The sequence below is a fragment of the Artemia sp. Qi Xiang Cuo genome, chromosome 8, assembly GCF_049724085.1.
Source record: "Artemia sp. Qi Xiang Cuo chromosome 8, ASM4972408v1, whole genome shotgun sequence".
NCBI classification, from domain to species: domain Eukaryota; kingdom Metazoa; phylum Arthropoda; class Branchiopoda; order Anostraca; family Artemiidae; genus Artemia; species Artemia sp. Qi Xiang Cuo.
Genome location: NC_142801.1, coordinates 35388206 through 35409196, shown reverse-complemented (window position 1 = coordinate 35409196; position 20991 = coordinate 35388206). Strand labels below are relative to the sequence as shown.

At 35.2% G+C, this 20991-nt stretch overlaps 1 protein-coding gene across 10 annotated transcripts in view; it reads left to right on the top strand.

Annotated features, from left to right (window-relative positions):
* nAChRalpha6 (nicotinic acetylcholine receptor alpha6) overlaps positions 1–20991 on the top strand; it is a 308906-nt gene that overhangs the window by 104215 nt on the left and 183700 nt on the right. For 4 of the 10 annotated variants that reach the window (XM_089093392.1, XM_089093388.1, XM_089093390.1 and 1 more), the window contains exon 4: positions 13868–13912. The exons of 1 other annotated variant lie outside the window; for it this stretch is intronic. In XM_089093392.1, coding sequence (XP_088949518.1) covers positions 13868–13912 — 45 coding nt within the window. Of the gene's footprint in view, positions 1–13705; positions 13751–13867; positions 13913–20991 lie in introns of all 10 variants that reach the window. 5 more of the 10 variants (XM_089093394.1, XM_089093389.1, XM_089093396.1 and 2 more) reach the window with 2 other exon arrangements.

The window sequence follows — 20991 nt, the reverse complement described above, 5'->3', positions numbered from 1 at the left end:
GTTATACCTTTTAAAATAGCTTTACGGGGTTTGAGGGGCTCAGTCGTTTTATTCCGTGTGATTTTTTCTTTACATGGTGTTCGTTCAAAAAGCGAGGATTTCTGTTAAATAAATAATTCTTGTTTTTTTTCCGTTCTATAAAAATCTTTGATTTCTGTTAAATATATATTTATTATACCTTTTAAAATAGCTTTACGGTGATTGAGTGGCTCTGTAGTTTTATTCTGTGTAATAAGTTCTTTACATAGTATTCGTTCAAAAAGTGAGGATTTCTGTTAAATAAATAATTCTTATATTTTTTCAGTTCAATTGAAAGCGAAGATTTCTGTTAAATAAATAATTTTTATACCTTTTAAAATATCTTTACGGGGTTTGAGGGACTCTGTCGTTTTATTCCGTGTGATTTTTTATTTACATGGTGGTCGTTCAAAAAAGCGAGGATTTCTGTTAAATAAATAATTCTTATATTTTTTACGTTAAATTGAAATCGAGGATTTCTGTCAAATAAATAATTGTTATACCTTTTAAAATAGCTTTACGGGGTTTGAGGGTCTCTGTCGTGTTATTCCGTGTGATTTTTTCTTTACATTGTGTTCGTTCAAAACGCGAGGATTTCTGTTAAATAAATAATTCTTATATTTTTCACGTTCAATTGAAAACGAGGATTTCTGTTAAATAAATAATTGTTATACCTTTTAAAATAGCTTTATGGGGTTTGAGGGGCTCTGTCGTTTTATTCCGTGTGATTTTTTATTCATATGGTGTTCGTTAAAAAAGCGAGGATTTCTTTTACATAAAATATTCTTTTATTTTTTTCAGGTCAATTGAAAGTAAGGATTTTTGTTAAAAAAATAATTGTCATATAATTAAAAACAGATTGTTTGGGGTCGAAATACTATGTTAATCCATTCCGTTCGATTTTTTATTGTATAGGTGTTCGGAAAAAAATCTATTAGTTCATATTATATAAAAAATCTTATATTTTTTCCGTTACAATTAAAGTGAGTAGTTATGATAAAAAAATAATTGTTATACATTTTAGAATAGCTTTACGGTGTTTGATGGGCCCTGTCTTTTTATTCCGTGTGATTTTTCTTTAAATGATGTTCGTTATGAAAGCGAGGATTTCTGTTAAATAAATAATTCTTGTATTTTTTACGTTCAATTGAAAGCGAGGATTTTCTGTTAAATAAATAATTGTTATACCTTTTAAAATAGCTTTACGCGGTTTGAGGGGCTCTGTCGTTTTATTCCGTGTGATTTTTTCTTTACATGGTGTTCGTTCAAAAATCGAGGATATCTGTTAAATAAATAATTCTTATATTTTTTCCGTTCAATTGAAAGTGAGGATTTCTGTTAAATAAATAATTGTTATACCGTTTAAAATAGCTTTACGGGGTTTGAGGGACTCTGTTGTTTTATTCCGTGTGATTTTTTCTTTACATGGTGTTCGTTCAAAAAGCGAGGGTTTCTGTTAAATAAATAATTGTTATACCTTTTAAAATAGCTTTAAGGGGTTTGAGGGATTCTGTTGTTTTATTCAGTGTGATTTTTTCTTTACATGGTGTTCGTTCAAAAAGCGAGGATTTCTGTTAAATAAATAATTGTTATACCTTTTAAAATAGCTTTACGGGGTTTGAGGGACTCTGTAGTTTTATTACGTGTGATTTTTTATTTACATTGTGTTAGTTCAAAAAGCGAGGATTTCTGATAAATAAATAATTATTATATTTTTTCCGTTCAATTCAAAGCGAGGATTTCTGCTAAATAAATAATTGTTATACCTTTTAAAATAGCTTTACGGGGTTTGAAATAGATACCGAGAGTTCAATGACTCTTCCCCGCAATAACTTCCAAGGGTTTTATGACTCCTCCCCACAATGAATTCAGATGGTTTTAGGGCTCATCCCCCATAGTCATAACTTCAGTCATCCTTGAGCGAAGGTATAAATGTTTGATGAAGTTTTTTTCTACTTAACAACTACATTAATAACTTCCAAGATGATAGGACTGAATGACACAGAATTTATCAGTTTGAAAAAATCATCCTGTGGGGCTATATTTGAATGTGCATTTTTATTATTGTCTATGGAACTCGAAGAAATTGACTGTTATCATTAGATAGTGAACTATAACATGTTTGAGTATGATAAAAGCTTGTGGAGTACTACATTACGTCATACAAACAGACTGGGATTCTATGATAGAGTGATTACACCACTTAAAAATGCTGGACAGGAACTGAGAAATGTTCAGGAGGAAGTCAGTGAAATTTGCAGCTTTTTCGGGGTTGAAGCACTCTACGTAAAGGGCAATGTAACTACAGATAAAGTTTTAATTAAAAAGTGTGATCCTAGGATTCCACTTTTCAATCTAGAAGAGTTTAAGTGTCCTAAATTCGAAGGGGGTTATCAGCGTCCTGAAGACGAGGTTAGGTTCTTCGCACAGTGGATACCTAAGAACATACCTTTATTCATTTATTTCATTTCATTGAAACCCCGTAAAGCTATTTTAAAAGGTATAACAATTATTTATTTAACAGAAATCATTACTTTCAATTGAACGTAAAAAATATAAAAAATATTTATTTAACAGAAATCCTCGCTTTCAATTGAATAAACACCATGTAAAGAAAAAAATTCATTTCCTATTCGTCCTTAGGCATTTTTCAAATTTATAACAAATTACCCGAGTTAACAACTCCTTCGGGCCTCCGAAATTAACTCCTCCCCTCCCTGCCCTCATAAATGGGGGGGACGAAGGGGACGTTAGATCATATTTTAAATTGACAATACTTATCAAACATCACTTGTGTATTATACAGATCATATATCTCATTACCCCTTTTTAAATGTTAATCAAATAATTCTGATTATAATGTCCGATTTTTGTCTGCTTTTCAAAATGTTCGTATTTGGAACTCTGTCAGTTAACACTATGCTGTAAATTGGGTAACTCTCTTGCAATAACAATAGGCTTAGCATTGATTAAATCTCATTGTCGGCGACAATTCAATCAGATCAGAATAGTGTTAATGGTGTACCTTTTTGCCAATTGAGTTAGCTTCTATTTCATAGACAGAATATTTGAAATCTTTTTATTCAAATCACCTATCAAGTTATCAAATAAAATATATGAAGTAGAAATCTGGTCTGTAAATTGTGTCAGAAAAACTTGTCCTTCATAACACATTATGCAAGGTCCAGAATAAAACAGAAAGGATATCGTATGTAGAGTAACCACATGCAAATACAGGTTTAGAAAAAACTGAAATAGTGACAACAAAAAAAATAATTGATATATATTAACAGCTAAACAAGACGCTCTGGTTTCTTAACATGGTTTTACCCTAAAAAGACATATATACCATGAACTAGAAATCTGGTAAATTGCGTCAGAAAAACTTGTTTAAATTGACAAAAGTATAAGACCATGTCTGGTTGGCCTAGAAACATATCTGGTTGGCCCGGAATGCGGGGGAGCTCTTTGAAAAGGTGTATACAAGGTCCAGAATAACACAGAAAGGATACCGTTTGTGGAGTAACCACATGCAAATACAGGTTTGGAAAAAACTGGAATAGTGACAACAACAAAATATTTGATATATATTAACAACTAAACAAGACGCGTTGGTTTTCTAACATGGACTTACCCTAAAAAGACATATATACCATGAACTAGAAATCTGGTAAATTGCGTAAATCTCTTTGAAAAGGTGTAATGCCCTGTAGAAATGTTTACCTATAGGACCGGTAGAATATTATACCTACCAGAAACCTGTTTGGTACAGGGGCCTTGGCAAATTCCATATTAGCATTCTACTAGCGTGAAAAGTTTCAAAACGATATTCTAGTTTATAATGTCAAACATTTCTTTGTAACGAACTGTAAGTAAGGAGCAATCCGGCTTAATAGTAACAGAAACTCTAAAATACGGAGAATCGGCTTATTATGCTGATTTCAAATACATATAAGTTTCAATAAGTTTAGTCTTATCCATCAAAGGCTACGAGTTTTAGAAAGTTTGTCCTATTTTTGAAAAAAAGAAGGAAACACCCCTAAAAGTCATAAATTCTTAATGAAAATTACACTATCAGCTCCTATCTGCAAAAATGTGGAATTCTAGTTCCTTCTTAAGTGGCCAAAGAGATTGGAGGGCAACTAGGCCTCCTCCCATCCCCTTTTTTCTCAAAATTACCCGGTCAAAATTTTAGATAGACATTTTGTTCAGCATAGTTGAAAGATCGAATAACTGAGCCTTTGGAGATATCACGGCCCCCCACAGCCCATGGGGAGAAGTCTAAGTTTTAAAATTTGCCCGCTGTTTATGTATAGTATTTTTTAATGGGAAGTATGCATACATTTTTCGGGGGGGGGCAAATTTTCTGCTGGGGTATTCTCCATGGGGAGAATTATCCATGGGGAGGTAGGTTTCCAGGGGTTGAATTTTCAGGTGGAATTTAACACTGAAGTAATTTGCCAGAATTGCTATACGAAATTCTGCTTATTTCTTGCGTTCTTTTTGCCGAGTCAATTTTACGCGTGGAGATGTTAAGGGTAATTGTCCTGGGTCAATTTTTACCGGAATTGAATTGTCCAGAGAATATATCGTTGGGGAAGAGGCATTTTTCCGTGGAGGTAGAGCCAGATTTCCTGGCATTATTTAAAAAAATGATCAGGCATTAAATTAAAAAAAAAACAAGTTTTTTCAACTGAAAGTAAGGATCAACATTAAGACTTAAAATTTTTGCGTATATGGGGGGGGATTCTACTCCTCAACACCTCGCACTTTACGCTAAAGTTTGAATTTTGTCCCAATTCCTCAAAAAAATAACTCCTGAAACACATGGCTCGTTTAATTAGAACAATAAGAAGCTTTCATAGGCAGCGCGATAGCGCTGCCTAAGTAAAGAACGATGTGGGCACAATGTTTTTTTTCCCTCCATACCCGGGTACTTCGTATCGGAGGAGTTGTCGCAGAAACTTCGAAAAGGGCTCATTTGACTGATATTGGAGGGCCTAATGCCCTTTTTAATGGTCAAAAGTGATTGGAGGGCAACTAGCCCCCTCCCCCCACACACGCTCATCATTCCCCAAACACATCCAATCAAAATTTTGATATAGCCATTTTGTTCAGCGTAATTGATTTCCTGATAGAAAATAAGTTTTTGAGGAGGACACTCCCCCACAACCCTCGGGGAGAGGGTTTTAAGTTTTGCCCTGAGGGCATATAAGAACGATATTGGCACAGTGTATCATTTATTATTTTTTCCTTTAGAGCAGGGCCTTTCATATGGAAGGGTTGGTCGTAGAAACTTCAAAAGGGGTTCATTCGATTGGAAATCGAGAGTTCTAGTGCCCTTTTTAATAGTCGAAAGTGATTGGAGTGCAACTAGCCCCCCCCCCACCCCCATCATTCCCACAAAAACATCCAATCAAAATTTTAAGATAGCCATTTCGTTCAGCGTAGTTGATTTACAGATAGAAAATATGTTCTTGAGGAGGACACTCCCACACAACCCTCAGGGCAAGGGTTTTAAGTTATGCCCTGGGGGCATATAAGGTTTTTACAGAAGGCTTTTTCGTAGCAACGTCAAAAAAGGCTAATTCGATCGGAAATTCCAAGGGCTAGTACCCTTTTTATTCGTAAAAAGTGATTGGAGGGCAACTCGCCCCCCCCCCCACGCCCATCATTCCCCCAAACATATCCAATCAGAATTTTGAAATAGCGATTTTGTTCAGCGTAGTTGATTTCCAGATAGAAAATATGTTTTTGAGGAGGGCAATCCCCCATAACCCTCAGGGCAAAGGTTTTAAGTTATGCCCTGGGGACACATAAGGTTTTTATAGAAGCCGTTTTCGTAGAAACTTCAAAAAAGTCTCATTCGATTGGAAATTCAAAGGGCTAGTGCCCTTTTCAATAGGCGAAAGTGACTGGAGGGCATCTAACCCCCCCACGCCCATCTTTCCCCCAAACACATCCAATCAAAATTTTTAGATAGCCATTTTGTTCAGGGTAGTTGATTTCCAGATAAAAAATATGTTTTTGAGGAGAAAACTCACCCAAAGCCCTCAGGGTAAGGGTTTTAGGTTATGCCCTGGGGGCATATAAGGTTTTTATAGAAGGTGGTGTCGTTCAAAAAAAGCTCATTCGATTGGAAATTCATAGTGCTAGTGCTCTTTTTAATAGTCGAAAGTGATTGGAGGGCAACTAGACCCCTTCCCCCCAAACCCCATCATTCCCCCAAACACATCCAATAAAAATTTTGAGATAGTCATTTTGTTCAGCGTAGCTGATTTCCAAATAGAAAATTTATTATTGAAGAGGAGACTCACCCACAACCCTCAGGACAAGGGTTATAAGTTATGCCCTGGGGGCATATAAGGTTTTTATTGAAATCTTTGTCGGAGAAACTTGAAAAAGGGCTCATTCGATTTGAAATTAAAAGGGATAGTACCCTTTTTAATAGTCGAAAGTTATTTGAGGGCAACTAACCCCCCTGTCACGCCCACCTTTTCCCAAAACACATCCAATCAAATTTTTTATATAGCCATTTTATTCAACGTATTGAAATTTGTGGAAATTATGTCCTTATGGATGACAACACCTCCCCCCCCACAGCCCTCAGGGCAAGGGTTGTAAGTTATGCCCTGGGGGCATATAAAGTTTTTATTGAAAGCGTTGTCGTAGAAACTGCAAAAGGGCTTATTCAATTGAGAATTGAAAGGGCTTTTAAAAAAAGTGCCTTTTTAAATATTTGAAAGTGATTGGATAGCGACTAACGCCCCTCTCACGCCCACCATTTTACAAAACATATCCAATCAACATTTTGAGACATCCGTTTTGTTCAACGTAGTTGAACGTTCTGGAAATAAGGTCTTTTAGGATGATAACCCCCTCAGAGCTCTCAGTGCAAGGATTATAAGTTATGCCCTGGGGGCATATAAGGTTCATGTAGAAAGTTGTTGTATAAATCATAGACAGCACGATCGCGCTGCCTAAGTAAAGAACGGGGACACTTGAGAATGAGCCAAGAAACGGGGAATAAGTAAAGAGAAGGACACTCCACCACAATCCGTAGGGCAAGGGTTTTATGTTATGCCCTTGGGGCATATAAGAACGATGTTGGCACAATATATTTTTTAATAATTTTTACCTTTAGAAAAGGGCACGTCGTATCAAAGGAGTAGTTGTAGAAAATATAAAAAAGGCTTATTCGACTGGAATTTGGAGTAACGCTTCCCGTTTTTAACATTCGAAAGTGTTTGTAAGGCAACAAACACTCGTTACACGGCAATAATTTCCCGAGGCACCTGCAATCAACATTTTGAGACAGCCATTTTGTTCAGCGTAGTTGATTTCCGCATAGAAAATATGTTTTTGAGGATGACAGTCTTGCACAGCCCATAGGACAAGGGGTGTAAGTTATGCCCTGGGGGCATATAAGGTTTTTTATAGGAAGCGTTGTCGTAGAAACTTCAAAAAAGGCTCATTCGATTGGAAATTTAAAGGGCTAGTGCCCTTTTTAGTTGTTGAAAGTGATTAGAGGGCAACTAACCCACCTCTCGCACACACCGTTTCCCCAAACAAATCTGATCAAAACTTTGTGATACCCATTTTATTCAACGTAGTTTTAAGTTCTGGAAATTAGGTCTTTGAGGATGACACCCCCCCCTACAGCCCTCAAAGCATATAAAGTTTTAAATTATTTAAAACCTAAACAGGGTTGTAAATTATGCCCAGGGGGCATATAAGGTTTTTATGCAACGCGTTGTCGTGGGAACTTCAAAAAGGGCTCATTCAATTGAAAATTGAAATGGCTAGTGCCCTTTTTAATAGTCGAAAGTGATTGGAAAGCAACTAACACCCCTTCCTCGCCCACCATTTCCTCAAACACATCCAATTAAGATTTTGAGATAGCCATTTTGTTTCACGCAGTTCAAAGTTCAGGAAATTATACCTTTGAGTAGGACACTCCCCCCTACAGTCTTCAGGGCAAGGGTTTTAAGTAATGCCCAGGGGCATATAAGGTTTTTTTTGAAAGCTTTGTCGTAGAAACTTGAAAAAGGGCTCATTCGATTGGAAATTCAAAGGGCTAGTGCTCTTTTTAATAGTCGAAAGTGATTTAAGGGCAACTAACCCCCCTCTCACGCCCATCTTTTCCCCAAACACATCCAATCAATATTTTAGATACCCATTTTATTCAACGTAATTGAAAGTTTTGGGAATTAGGTCTTTAAGGATGACAACCCCTCCCCCTCCCCCACAGCCCTCAGGGCAAGGGTTGTAAGTTATGCCCTGGGAGCATATAAGGTTTTTATTGAAAGCGTAGAAACTTCAAAATGGCTAATTCAATTGGAAATTGAAAGGGTTAGAGCTTTTTCAATAGTTCAAACTGATTGGAGAGTAACTAATGCCCCTCTCACGCCCACCATTTTCCGAAACATATCCAAGCAAGATTTTGAGATATCAGTTTTGTTCAATGTAGTTGAAAGTTCTTGAAATTAGGTCTTTTAGGATGATAAACTTCTGAGCCCTCAGTGCAAGGGTTGTAAGTTATGCCCTGGGGGCATATAAAGTTTATATAGAAAGTTGTTATAGAGATTTCAAAAAGGGCTCATTTGATTGGAAATTGAAATTGCCCTTTTTAATAGTCAAAGTGAGTGGAGAGTAATTAACCCCCCTCTTACGCCCACCCTTTCCCCAAAAACATTCAATCAAATGTTAGAGATAGCCATTTTGTTCAACATAGTTGAAAGTTCCGGAAATTATGTATTTAAGAATGACAAACCCCCCAGGGCAAAGTTTGTAAGATCTGCCCTGAGGGCATATAAAGTTTTTATAGATAGAGTTGTCTTAAAACTTCAAATGGGGCTCATTCAATTGGAAATTGAGACGGCTAGTGCTCTTTGTAAAAGTCGAAAGTGATTGGAGGGTATCTAACCCCCTCTCACGCCCAACATTCGTCCAAACACATTCAATCAACATTTTCAGATAGCTATTTTGTTCAACGTAGTAGATAGTTCTGGAAATTAGGTCTTTTAGAATGACACCCCCCAGCACTCACGGCAAGGGATGTAAGTTATCCCCTGGGGGAATAGAAGGTTTTTATTGAAAGCGTTGTCGTAGAAACTTCAAAAGGGCTCATTTGATTGGAAATTGAAAGGGTTAGTGCTATTTTTGATAGTTGAAAGTGATTGGAGAGCAACTATTACCCCTCTGATGCCCACCGTTTCCCCAAATACATCCAATCACAATTTTTAGATGACCATTTTGTTTAACATAGTTGAAAATTCTGAAAATTAGGTCTTACAGGATGGTAGCCTCCCTAACAGCCCTTAGGATAAGGGCCGTAATTTATGCCCTGGGGGCATATAAGGTGTTTATAGAAAGCGTTGTTGTTTCTAAAAGGGTTTATTCGATTGGAAATCGAAAGACCTAGTGCCCTTTTTAATAGTCGAAAGTGTTTGGAAGTTTTATACTTGACAGTTTTATAGTAAAGATCGATGTGGGTATAATGTATTATTGTTGTTGTTGTTGTTGTTTATACCAGGGCACTTCGTGTCGAAGGTTTGTCGTGGAAACTTCGAAAAGGGCTCATTCGATTGAAAATAGAAAGGTCTGATGCCCTTTTTAACTGTTGAAAGTGATTTGAGGGCAACTAATCCCCCTTCTACTCCCACCCTCCCACATTTGCCCATTATGTTTAAAAACTAAATGTTGCCTTAAGATAAAATCAAAATGCACTGTGATAATGCCACTTCCCAATAAGGCATCTCAGCAGTATCCCAAGAACGATTGAGGGTATTATGTTCAAACTTTCGGGGCAACTTCTGCTCTTAAATTTTAACCAAATCAAAATAGCATAAGTGTCTCCGAGCTATCAAAGAAAGTAAACAGATTTTTTTGCGAATGGTATCAAGTTTTCCATTTCAGGTCAACTAGAGGAGGTATGAAAGTGTCCAGATTTTTAAAAGGGTGTATGCTGTTAAAAATTGCTGAAATTTTTTCTCCAGCATACAAATAGCAGGCCAAACTATAAAGTCTAAAAAAACGAAAGGATTTAAAGTATTATTTTCTTTTTCCCTGAAAAGACTATGTCAATATAAAACGAACAGAAATTAATTAAAAAAATATTTTCCACAAAATAAATTTTTCAAAGAAAAGTAAAGAACTCCGTTAAACCAAAAATGAGCAAAAATAAAATCAAATAATCTACCAAGCGTGAAACTACCAAAAATCACCATCGATAGATAAATGAAACCCGAAACGAAGAGAAATTAAAATAAATAATCGAGTCATAGTGAAAACGAGCAGAAATTAATATAAATTAGATGCGAAACCCCCATGCCTTCCGAAGGCCAGAACAAAGTTCGCACTTTACTGAAAAAATACAATTGACTGTGTATTGTCAGTTTAATATACACATACTGATATTTAGTAATCAAAATGTTAATATTGTTTGATTTATTAAAGTTATAAAAGTAAAAACATTTATATTTTTTCAGTAAAGTGCAAATTTTTGAAGGCATAGGGGGCTTTGCCCAACTTATCTTACTTTCTGCTCGTTTTAAGTTTGAATCGGTTATTCATTGTAATTTCTGTTCGTTTTGGGTTTCATTTACTTATCGATGCTGATTTGTGGTTGTTTCACGCTTGGTAGATTATTTGATTTATTTTTGCTCATTTATTGTTTAATGGAGTTCTTTACTTTTCTTTGAAAAACTTATTTTGCGGAAAAAGTTTTTTTAATTAATCTCTAAAAGTAGTAAGAAGCTTTAGCGCAAAGAGCGAGGTGTTGAGGAGGAGCAACTCCCGGATATACGCAAAAAATTTTGTTCGTTCTAAGTTTTTATGTTGCTCCTTACTTTCGGTTGAAAAAACTTGTTTTTTTTTTATTTAATATATGATTATTCTTTAAAAAATACCAGGAACTCTGGCTCCACCTCCACGGAAAAATGCCTCCTCCCCATGGATGTATGCTCTGGACAATTCAAAACTGGCGAAAATTGACCCAGGACAGTTAACCCTGGACAATTTAGCTTAATGAGCGAGGTATACGAGCTCTTATACGTAATAGTTTTTGTTTGTTCCAAGTTTTTATGTTGCTCCCTACTTTCAGTTGAAAGAACTTTTTTTTTTATTTAATCACAGCATAAGGTTTTATTTAAAACTGGCTAAAAGGTCCGTGAAGCAGGCTTGCTGGCTTCTTGTCGCTTCCCTTCGCTCACTCAGGTGGTGCACAGGCATGATCTTGTGACTTTATACGATACAGACCTTGAGTTATTCACTACCCAAAATATTTTTGATTTGTCATTCTATAGTAGTTTCCATTTGTTATTAAATAAAAAAAACAAGTTTTTTTAACTGAAAGTAAGGAGCGACAATAAAACTATAAACAAGCAGAAACTATTCCGTGTATGAAAGGGGCTGTCCCCTCCTCAACTATCGCTCTTTACGCTAAAGTTTTTATTGTTAAAAAAAAAAATAGAGTTGTGAGAAAGAGTCATAGAGTTGTGAGAAAAAGAACTTTAGCGCGAAGAGCGATACGTTGAGGAGGGGATAGCCCCTTTCATATAAGGAATAATTTCTCTTCGTTTATAATACTATTGTCACTCTTTATTTTCAGTAAAAAAAAACTTATTTTTTTCATTAAATTTTTGAACATTTTGAACAAATGCAGGTTTTGATTTTGGCCCACCGTAGATCAATAATTAAAACAAAATTTGCATATTATACGAACGTTTTTATTAGTAATAAATATACGTAACTTACAAATTAACATACGTAACAAGCTTCTATATTCATATGTTTTTAATACGTATTAGGGGGTTCTTCCCCTAGTCAATACCTCGCTCTTTATGCTAAAGTTCAAATTTTGTTCCAATTCTTTAAAAATGACCCCTTAATCACAAAGGCCGTTAATTAGAATAAATAGGTCTTATGAAGGTATTGAAAAGAATCTTTGACTTAAAGAGCGAGGTATTGACTAGGGGGCGAACCCAGTCATAAACTTAATAATTTCTTGTCGTTTTAAGTTTTGATGTTGCTCCTTACTTTCAGTTGAAAAACTTGATTTTTATTTAATTTCTGATCGTTTTTTAAATAATGCTGGAAAATCCGGTGCCCTCTTCGCAGCAATGTCCCTTCCCACATGAAAAATTCATCCATGGAAAGATCCCCCCACATAACCCCCGACCCACCCCCACCCCTCCTACCAAAAAAAAAACTGATAACGTCTGTATACTTCCCAATAACCAATACTATATGGAAACATTGGGTAAAGTTCATAACTTTCAGCCCTCCCCCCGGGGACCTTGGGGGATTAAGCTATCCTAAAAAACATAGTTATAATATTTTCGACCATGCTGAACAAAATGTCTATCTCAAAATTTTGATCGGGTGACTTTGAGAAAAAATGAGCGTGGGAGGGGTTCTAGTTGCCCTCCTTTTTTGTCACTTAAAAAGGGCACTAGAAATTTTAATTTCCGTTCGAATGAGCCCTCTCACGATATTTTAGGACCACTGAGTCGATACGATCACCCCTGGAAAAAAAACAAAAAAAACCCAAATAAACACACATCCCAGATCTTTCTTCTGGCAAAAAATGCAAAATTTCACATTTTTGCAGATAGAAGCTTGAAACCTCTACAGTAGGGTTCTCTGATACGCTTAATTTGATGGTGTGATTTTAATTAAGGTTCTACAACTTTTAGGGAGTGTTTCCCCCTTTTTTTGAAAATCAGGCAAATTTTCTCAGGCACGTAACTTTTGATGAGTAGGAATAAACGTGATGAAACTTATATATTTGAAATCGACATTAAAATCTGATTCTTTTGATGTACATATTGGTATCAAAATTCCGTTTTTAAGTGTTTCAGATGCTATTGAGCCGGGTCGCTCCTTACTTACAGTTCGTTACCACGAATTGTTTATTGGGAGACGAAAAGTACCACCACCACAAAATTTATATACTCTTTGGCTGGTACCAATAGTGTATGTCTTTTATAAGGACCGCAAAACAGATGCCACCCTCTCCCAGCAAAAAAACTTAAGGCCCCTTCTCATTCCTACCAAAAAAAAACTTTTCCTAAAAGTTTCGAATTTGTTTAACGATTCTAATATAACCTACTGTATAATGAGACAAGCAGAGACTTATTCGGGGTAGAATGGCTTCAAGTTTTTGAATTATGATGTCGTGTGATTTTAACAGAGATAAAGTTTATCCACAAAGTGAATATTTTGTTTAATATTTTGATACAACCAAAGCTGTTTCACATGTTTGAAACAACACTAAATTACTACAGTTGAACAGTTTTTTTAACAGTTGAAAACAGACTCTGCTGCTGTTAGCCTAACAGATATTGAAGAGGGCAATGAAAAAGTTCAAAGCAGTTGATAGGGGTAGTAAGCCAGTGTATTCCAGACAATATGTAAATAAGGGCTGTAGCTCGTATTTGTTTTTTTTTCGCTTATATTTTTCTTAATACATCTTGAAAAGAATTAGCTAGTATTACTTATCTCATTTTGCATTGGAAAAATACCGTTTATAAATTTTTGGACAGTTTTCATAGAGGTGGAATAAGGCCTTACGTGTAGACTATCATTCTGTGCGAAGGTAGATTCCAAAAATTCTTCTTCTGGTTGTAACCGTGAACCAAGCAGTGATTTAACCATAATTGGTGTTCTCTTTTTTGGTGTTAAGGATGAAAAGAACCAGATACTGACGACAAATGTGTGGCTTCAAATGGTAAGTGTGTATACTAAATGTGGGCACAATAAAATTCTTTAGCCACCTTATGTTGTACGTCCTTATCAATGTCGCTATTAAATTTGTAATGCTCTCTTTTTTATTTTGCCTTTTAAGGACGAGAAGAATCAACTTCTCATTACCAACATGTGGTTGAAATTGGTAAGTAGGAATGCGGACTGCGTTTGCAAGGCATGGATCTTTCCCCTGCATGAATTAATCCTTGTTAGAACCTATTGTATAAAAAGACAATGCTTAAAATAATCTCCTTCTGGAGAAACAAAATACAATATTTAAAAGATTTTACTATCAAGGAATTAAACCATGTTGCAGCTGCATTTGTACGGAAACGAAACAATTAGATCATTTGAAACAGCATAACGCTGCTCCTTCATGGATGTTAAAATATCCACGGACTTAAATATATGCATGTTTTAAAATAGAATATCGTGTAATTTTAAGCCCACCACGCTGAAAACATGTCAAAGGGCAAAAATGTCGTGGAATATAAGCTAAAAAGTTTGAGGTTCAACTATAACTTTAGTCCAGTGTACTAGGCAGCATGCTTAAAATAATCTCTATACTCTACTGTTACACCAGATGTTTCATCTTTCGGTTGACACACAGCAACTGATAAGATTCTCTTCTCTGAAATTTGGCTCCTCTCCTGGACTCAAGATTTCTGTGACACAGTATGTCCAGGAAAAGGTGCATGGAACAATAAATTAAATTACTAAGCCTTTGGTAAATTAAGTTTAGGATTGGTTGATTAATTTCCCCTCTAAAAGTAAAAGAGAACAAGATTGCTACGTAACATCACGTATTAACTACTTCTATAGCATACTGACAACTTTCACTTATTTTATTTCATTGTTCTAAACATTTTCCAGCAGCCTTTATGATGAATTTGTTCTAACCTGGAAAATGAAGGATGATAAAATCTTTTAACCTTTGAACATGAGGCTCGGTCAAACTTTTTTCCGGAATTGAAATGGTAAAAGCTTTAGACGGCAGTAGAATTATAAAGTTCGTTTTTTAAAGTTTTAAGTGTAAATCATAATCACAAAATTTTTATGTTTTTTTTTTGCCGATAAGCCTCGAGATTCTCATTCCCAATAATTAATTATGACAGCCGTGTCTATGAGATATTTATCCTTCTTCTAAAAAAAATGACAATTCAAATCAACTGACGTATGCAAAATGTCATATCTTAAAAAATGCTTAATTTAGCTACAAAGTTAACATCATCTAATGCTCCGACAATAAATTTGCATTCTATAATATCAAGAGCCGTCGTAACTACCAACAAAGTAAAAGACTAAATAGATGGCCATGTGAGGAAATACGTTCAAACTTTTGCATGCTGAAATTTAAAGCGTAATACCCCTATAAACTTCTACCTTTTGCATGAGTGCAACGAGCAAGGAATGGATGAATGACTTATTATCTAGTTTTTGCTTATAAGACCAAGTATAAAACAGTATGATATTTAGCTATAGCTATCTTTTTTGCAGTTACAAAAGCTAATAAAGAACAAAACAAGGTCCATGGTAACTGAAACTTAAAAACGCGTTAAAAAAAACAACACTCCCATGAAAATCTGACATTTGTAGTTGATTCAGAAATACCTACTAACATTTTTATTATTCTAAATAGTGATTACGTAAAAACACGTAGATATTGCAACTTTCTTTCAAATGAGCTCTTAAACAGCTCTCTATAATGTTCCAATTCCCCGCTAGTGGTGACAAAAAAACGAAAAAACACATAATTGCTTCCCATTAGTGGCGTAATTTCGTCAAAATACTAGGGGAGCGGGGGGGGGGGAATGATTGGAGCCAATTATCCCAAGCCAAGTGAAAATAACCGTGAAGAATAAAAAATGAGCCATACAACAGACCTACCATAAAGGCACAGGATGCTAAAGAAAACTGATCTTCTTCTGTGGATGCTTGAATTATGTCGGCCTAACTTAGTTTCGACAAGATTTTGGAAGATACTAAATTTCAGGGGGAAGCAGTAGCCCTCTCCCGTGTTCCATAGAAAATTACGCCCCTGTTGTAGCAGGGGCGTTTAAGACCCCTGGCTTGTTGTTTAAGCCAGGGGTCTGTAAGTTTCCTTTATATGGTTGTCGGCAATATCAATTTCAATTGTGTTGGCTACTTCTTGTCTCAGTCAAACACCATTTTCGAGGGTTTCTTGTTTATTGTTTATAAATTTTCAGTTAATATGGGCCCTGGTTCGTTCTTTACTAGTTTGGAGTTATAGCTACAAACAGGAAAGTTTATTCCGAAAATAAACTTATGGGAATTTCGATAAATAGGATGATACCCCTTGAAAATAGCGTCGGTTCAAAACAAAAGTATATCATTGGAACTGCCATTGCAGATTACTCATCACGGGAAGATTATAGCTCCGTGACTTGAACAACAAGGAAAATCACTTTTTGCCTAGGTAGCAGTGATATATCATTTTTTTTTTACCGCAAGCAGAACACAGATTATTGAGATTTATTTAAGGGCTCATTTGAAAGGAAATTTCTATAGCCATGTGCTTTACAAGTGCCGAAACATAATTTTTAAAATCAAATACAGTTTTTGGCAAAAAATATATATTCATTTACAAGATGATGTTATATTGGGTATGATGTCATATTTGAGTAACTCTGCTGCCTAATTCCCTGAGGCCTGCTCTCTAGGATATCCAGCTTAAAAAAAGCCGAAGGCTTTTTCCTGTGTGTGATATATGTCACAATCATAAAAACGATCGTTGAAGCGATAATTAATGCAATAAATTTAAGCGATAATTAATTTAATTAATATTAATGTAGGTCAAAGTCAGAATTAACATTTGTTGAGCAATACTATGACCTAATGGAACAATTTACAGTCTCACAGCCCACTGAATGGAGGTGCTGGTTACGCACTTTTAGAAGAAATTTCGTCCCCTGTTTGACTAAATCCACAAACTTAAGAAATTCTTCTATTGTTTGTTTTTTGACATAGTAAACAGCTAACACCAATGAATCTGTTATTTTTTCATTACTTTAAGGAGCGACTTGGGTAAAACTGGTGACATTATGGTACGTTCTTACTAAAACTTTCTAAAAGAAATTCAAGGGATTTGTTCTGTGTGTGACATACATTTAACTAAATTACTAGTAATCTTATATAACACTGAAACGATCTAAAGAAGTGGATCTTAGGGCACCCAGTAATAAAGATCAAGACTTTGCAATCGTGAATGCAGCGGTAGCTGCAACCTAGTAAAAGACGAACACGTCCCATTGTAACAAAAATCAGTCTGACGCCACTAAAAATGGTGTCAGAACGAAACAAAAAGTACATCATTGGATCCATCTTGGCTGAAACACTCTTTCAATGGGACTTACAGTCTCTTGCCTTGAACAATAAGGAAAACCGATTGGCTTGTAAAACAAGGAAAGTGGCTGAAACCACGATATTCTGTATCAAATGTGTTTTTTTCAGTTTCTTCCCCTCCGCAGCTAGCTGGGCACTAGAACATCATAAAGAGCTGCTTAAGTTCTCATTTTAAAGGAAATGGCTATATCCACGTGCCTTTGTAATTAGCGAAAACCATGTTTAAAATAAAATATATTTTTACTAGAAATGTATTTTCGTATGCAAGTATAGCACAAGCTTTTTTTGAAAAGTTGCCTCTCAGGGTTATGGTGGCATATTTAACGGCTTTTGCTGTTTGATTCCCTTTGAAATAACCATAACTAGGAAATAACCATAGGTTCGACATGATGATGCAACAGACTTATCTATTGACAATATCTATTGACAAAAAAACAGGAAGAGAAAATGATATACTAGAACAGTCATTTTACGAGATTATATTGCATGCATTCCAGGGTTAAATCATTTTAATCTAAGTAAAGTTTTAAAAGGACTGTTGGGATAATTGATATTAAGCATAGAAGTTACAGGCCACCAATTCTTGTCGCTAAACTTGAAAAACTGGATTCTGATGTGGAAACCAAAAAATTACAACCTCTAACTGATGTCATAGGGTCCATCAACGGTTTTGGAGGAATTAGAAAATAATGAGCAAAAAGAGTACAAGATACAGTTGGACGATATTGAAGAGGAAGCCCAAGACAATGTAGAGGTGCTTCAAAAATACGAGGAAGAAAATTTCTGTCTGTTAAGAGTGACAAAGTGGAAGAAAGCAAAGAAAATAGGAATAAATGTCAATAAATTATGGATATGGTCAAATATAAGTAAGGTGAATCGAGGTTGCAGGGACGGTTGCAACATGATAAAAGATGAATACAACCTATAGTCAGGGGTGTCCCGAGAGGTAGGGGAGACCCCCCCCCCAAACTGCTTGGGATTTGGCAAAATTTTCTTCGAAGGCGAAAATTTGCGTAGAACTTTTGCAAAATCGGCAGAAATTTATTAAAATTCTTGATTTCTGCTGAAAATTCGGCATAAATCAGGGAGCGATTCTGTAAAATTTACGAAGATCCCCACCCCCAATGAAACGAGGCTCGGGACGCTCCTGCCCATAGTAACAAAAAAATTGCCTTCGTACACCATTAGAATCACCCTGGCCGAAAAATTAATTAAAATTTAGCTCAATACTTTGTTAAATTTCTATTTCTTTGTTAGTATCCTGAAGTTCTCACGCCATTCCTTTACAGGTAATAGAATAAGAAATTTTCGGTAACAAGAAATTACAGGTGATCTTATTACCTGCAAGGAAATAACAGAATATTTGATTTTGTAAGAATTACAAAATAACCCATAAAAGCTAATTCATTGTGTAACTCCTTGTAAGCACATTAACAAAGAAGGTGGGTTAATTTTTACGATTTTGAAAAGAAAGTGATAATATACAAAATTGTGATAAATACAAAATTGTGGATCTAAAATCCAACATTTAGTTGGATTCTAGATTTTCCAAGTACATAGCTTGATTTAGCTGACACGTTTTAGATGTTAATACTCTATTTAATTTATTTGACAAGTACGAACTTTTCCGCTGCTTGTTTTCAGCATGAGTGTTGTGTCTTTCAGTTCTTGGAACTGAGCATCTGCATGCACCAAAAATTCGATGCTTTAAGCTTATTCGTTGCTTCACCGGCTATACCGCATTCCTACAAACCGTTTTTTTTTTAGTTTTAAGGAAAAGGTAAGTAAAAGAATGCATAAGCATGCTCAGTTAACCAAGCATATGTGTTTGAGTTTTTATTTGTCACCCGATTGATTAAAATTTAACAACCTTTACATCACGTTGTGACATATTGCAGTATTACGCCACATTTAATCGTTGTGTAAAAATCATTCCAACTACAGTAACTTCACTCTTGAAAAGGTCACTTGACCCTTTCGTTAAGAATTATGTCATTTGACCAAATTATATTTTGACAAAGATTTTTTATTTGGATATTTATGAAAATTAAACATTGCACAAAAATTTTAAATTAGTCATGTTTTAAATTTTTACTCCAACAGTTTATATTTGTACTTATCCTTATGGTAACGAATCCAAAAAAGACACTGAATGGCTAACTTAAATCAAATACATGCTTCGAGAACACATTTCACAGCAGGCTTATGCTCATTTCTAAAACATTCTTTGTTGCTGTAACCAGAGCTTTCTTTCTAATCATGGTAGATATCTTTTTCCACCTTTCCCCTTTTTGCCCTCTTTTTTCCTTATTTTCTCTTCTCCGCTAGCGTGGCTTTGGAAGATCACGGAACGTTAAAGGGTTTATTTAAAGGCTAATTTTTATATCTATTTTTTCTTACAAATTAAATAAAAAAAAAAGTTTTTTAACTGAAAGTAAGGAACGACGTTAAAACTTAAAACGAAAAGAAATTATTCCATATATGAAAGGGGCTGTCCCCTCCTCAACGCCTCGCTCTTTACGCTAAAGTTTTTTATTGTTTAAAAAAAATAGATTTGTGAGAAAGTCAAACTTTAGCGTAAAGAGCGGGCGTTGAGGAGGGGACAGCCCCTTTCTAATACGGAATAATTTCTATTCGTTTTAAGTTTTAACATCGTTCCTTACTTTCAGTTAAAAAAACTTGTTTTTTTATTTAATTTTTGAACGTTTTTGAATTAATGCAGGTTTTGATATTAGCTCACCAGTAGTAAGTTATATAAAGCTTTCAACCCTACATTCAACCATACATGCAAAAGGTACAAGATAATAGTGTATACAATATGAACGATACATTGGAATTGCGCAAGAAAAACCCATGCCTGAGACATTAGACTTACGCGTGAACATTTTAAAAGTTGGCAAGGTTTTTTGTTTTTGATAAGAATTGCACAATGGATGTATCGTTTGACGTGGGCATTTTTATGAGCCAATCAGAGGCAACGATGCTTGTTCAATATATGATAACTTGATTTGTGGTTTTGGTTTGAATAAAAGGAATGATTTTCACTACAATTCATATTAGTAGGAGAATTGAATTCAGAGAGAATAGTCTATTTGAGAGCATGTTAGTGGAGAAAAAATTACTGGTACATTTATATTATTGGGGATCACTAATGAAGCCGACAGTAGGAGCAACGATATCGGAATAGCCAATGCGGCTGTTGACAATGCCTTGAATGGGATAGCATGTATGCTAGATACGTGATATCATCAAGCAAGTTTAAGCAGGAGGAGCAACTATGTTTTGCTGGAAAAGTGAATATTCTCCATATAAATAAACTTCGGTCAGCATTAGATGTCCTATCGAAATAAATTGATGAGAACAAAATGCATCAGTGAATATTATTATTGTAATTATGTTCAATAAAATTGTTTCTAAATCAAAGGTATTTTTCTTTCTATAGTAGACTGGCGTATATTTTTTGGATTAGAAAAATTCTGGTTAGTCTGAAGTTTGTTGTGAGAGCGTTAGGACTAAAAAAAAATGTTTAGATTTGAGAAAAAACGAATCATGAGGGATCTGGTGCTTATGGGATAACATTTGATTCTAGAGGAGGATTTTCTAGAGTTGTCCATGCAAAGGAAGATATATTCTTGGGGAATGCTTGTCGATATAATGAAAACTGATTCTCCATCATTAGACTATTGTATGAAGCTTCTACATCGTGGTCCAAATGCATTTACACAATTTATTGATATATTGATCACGACACGGCAAAATGATATTGTGGATATGCTTTTAAACATTAGTTTAGAAATATAGGACTTTTTGCTCATGAGAAAGATGGTGCTCATGGATAATTTACTCCTCTCTCTCTCAGAC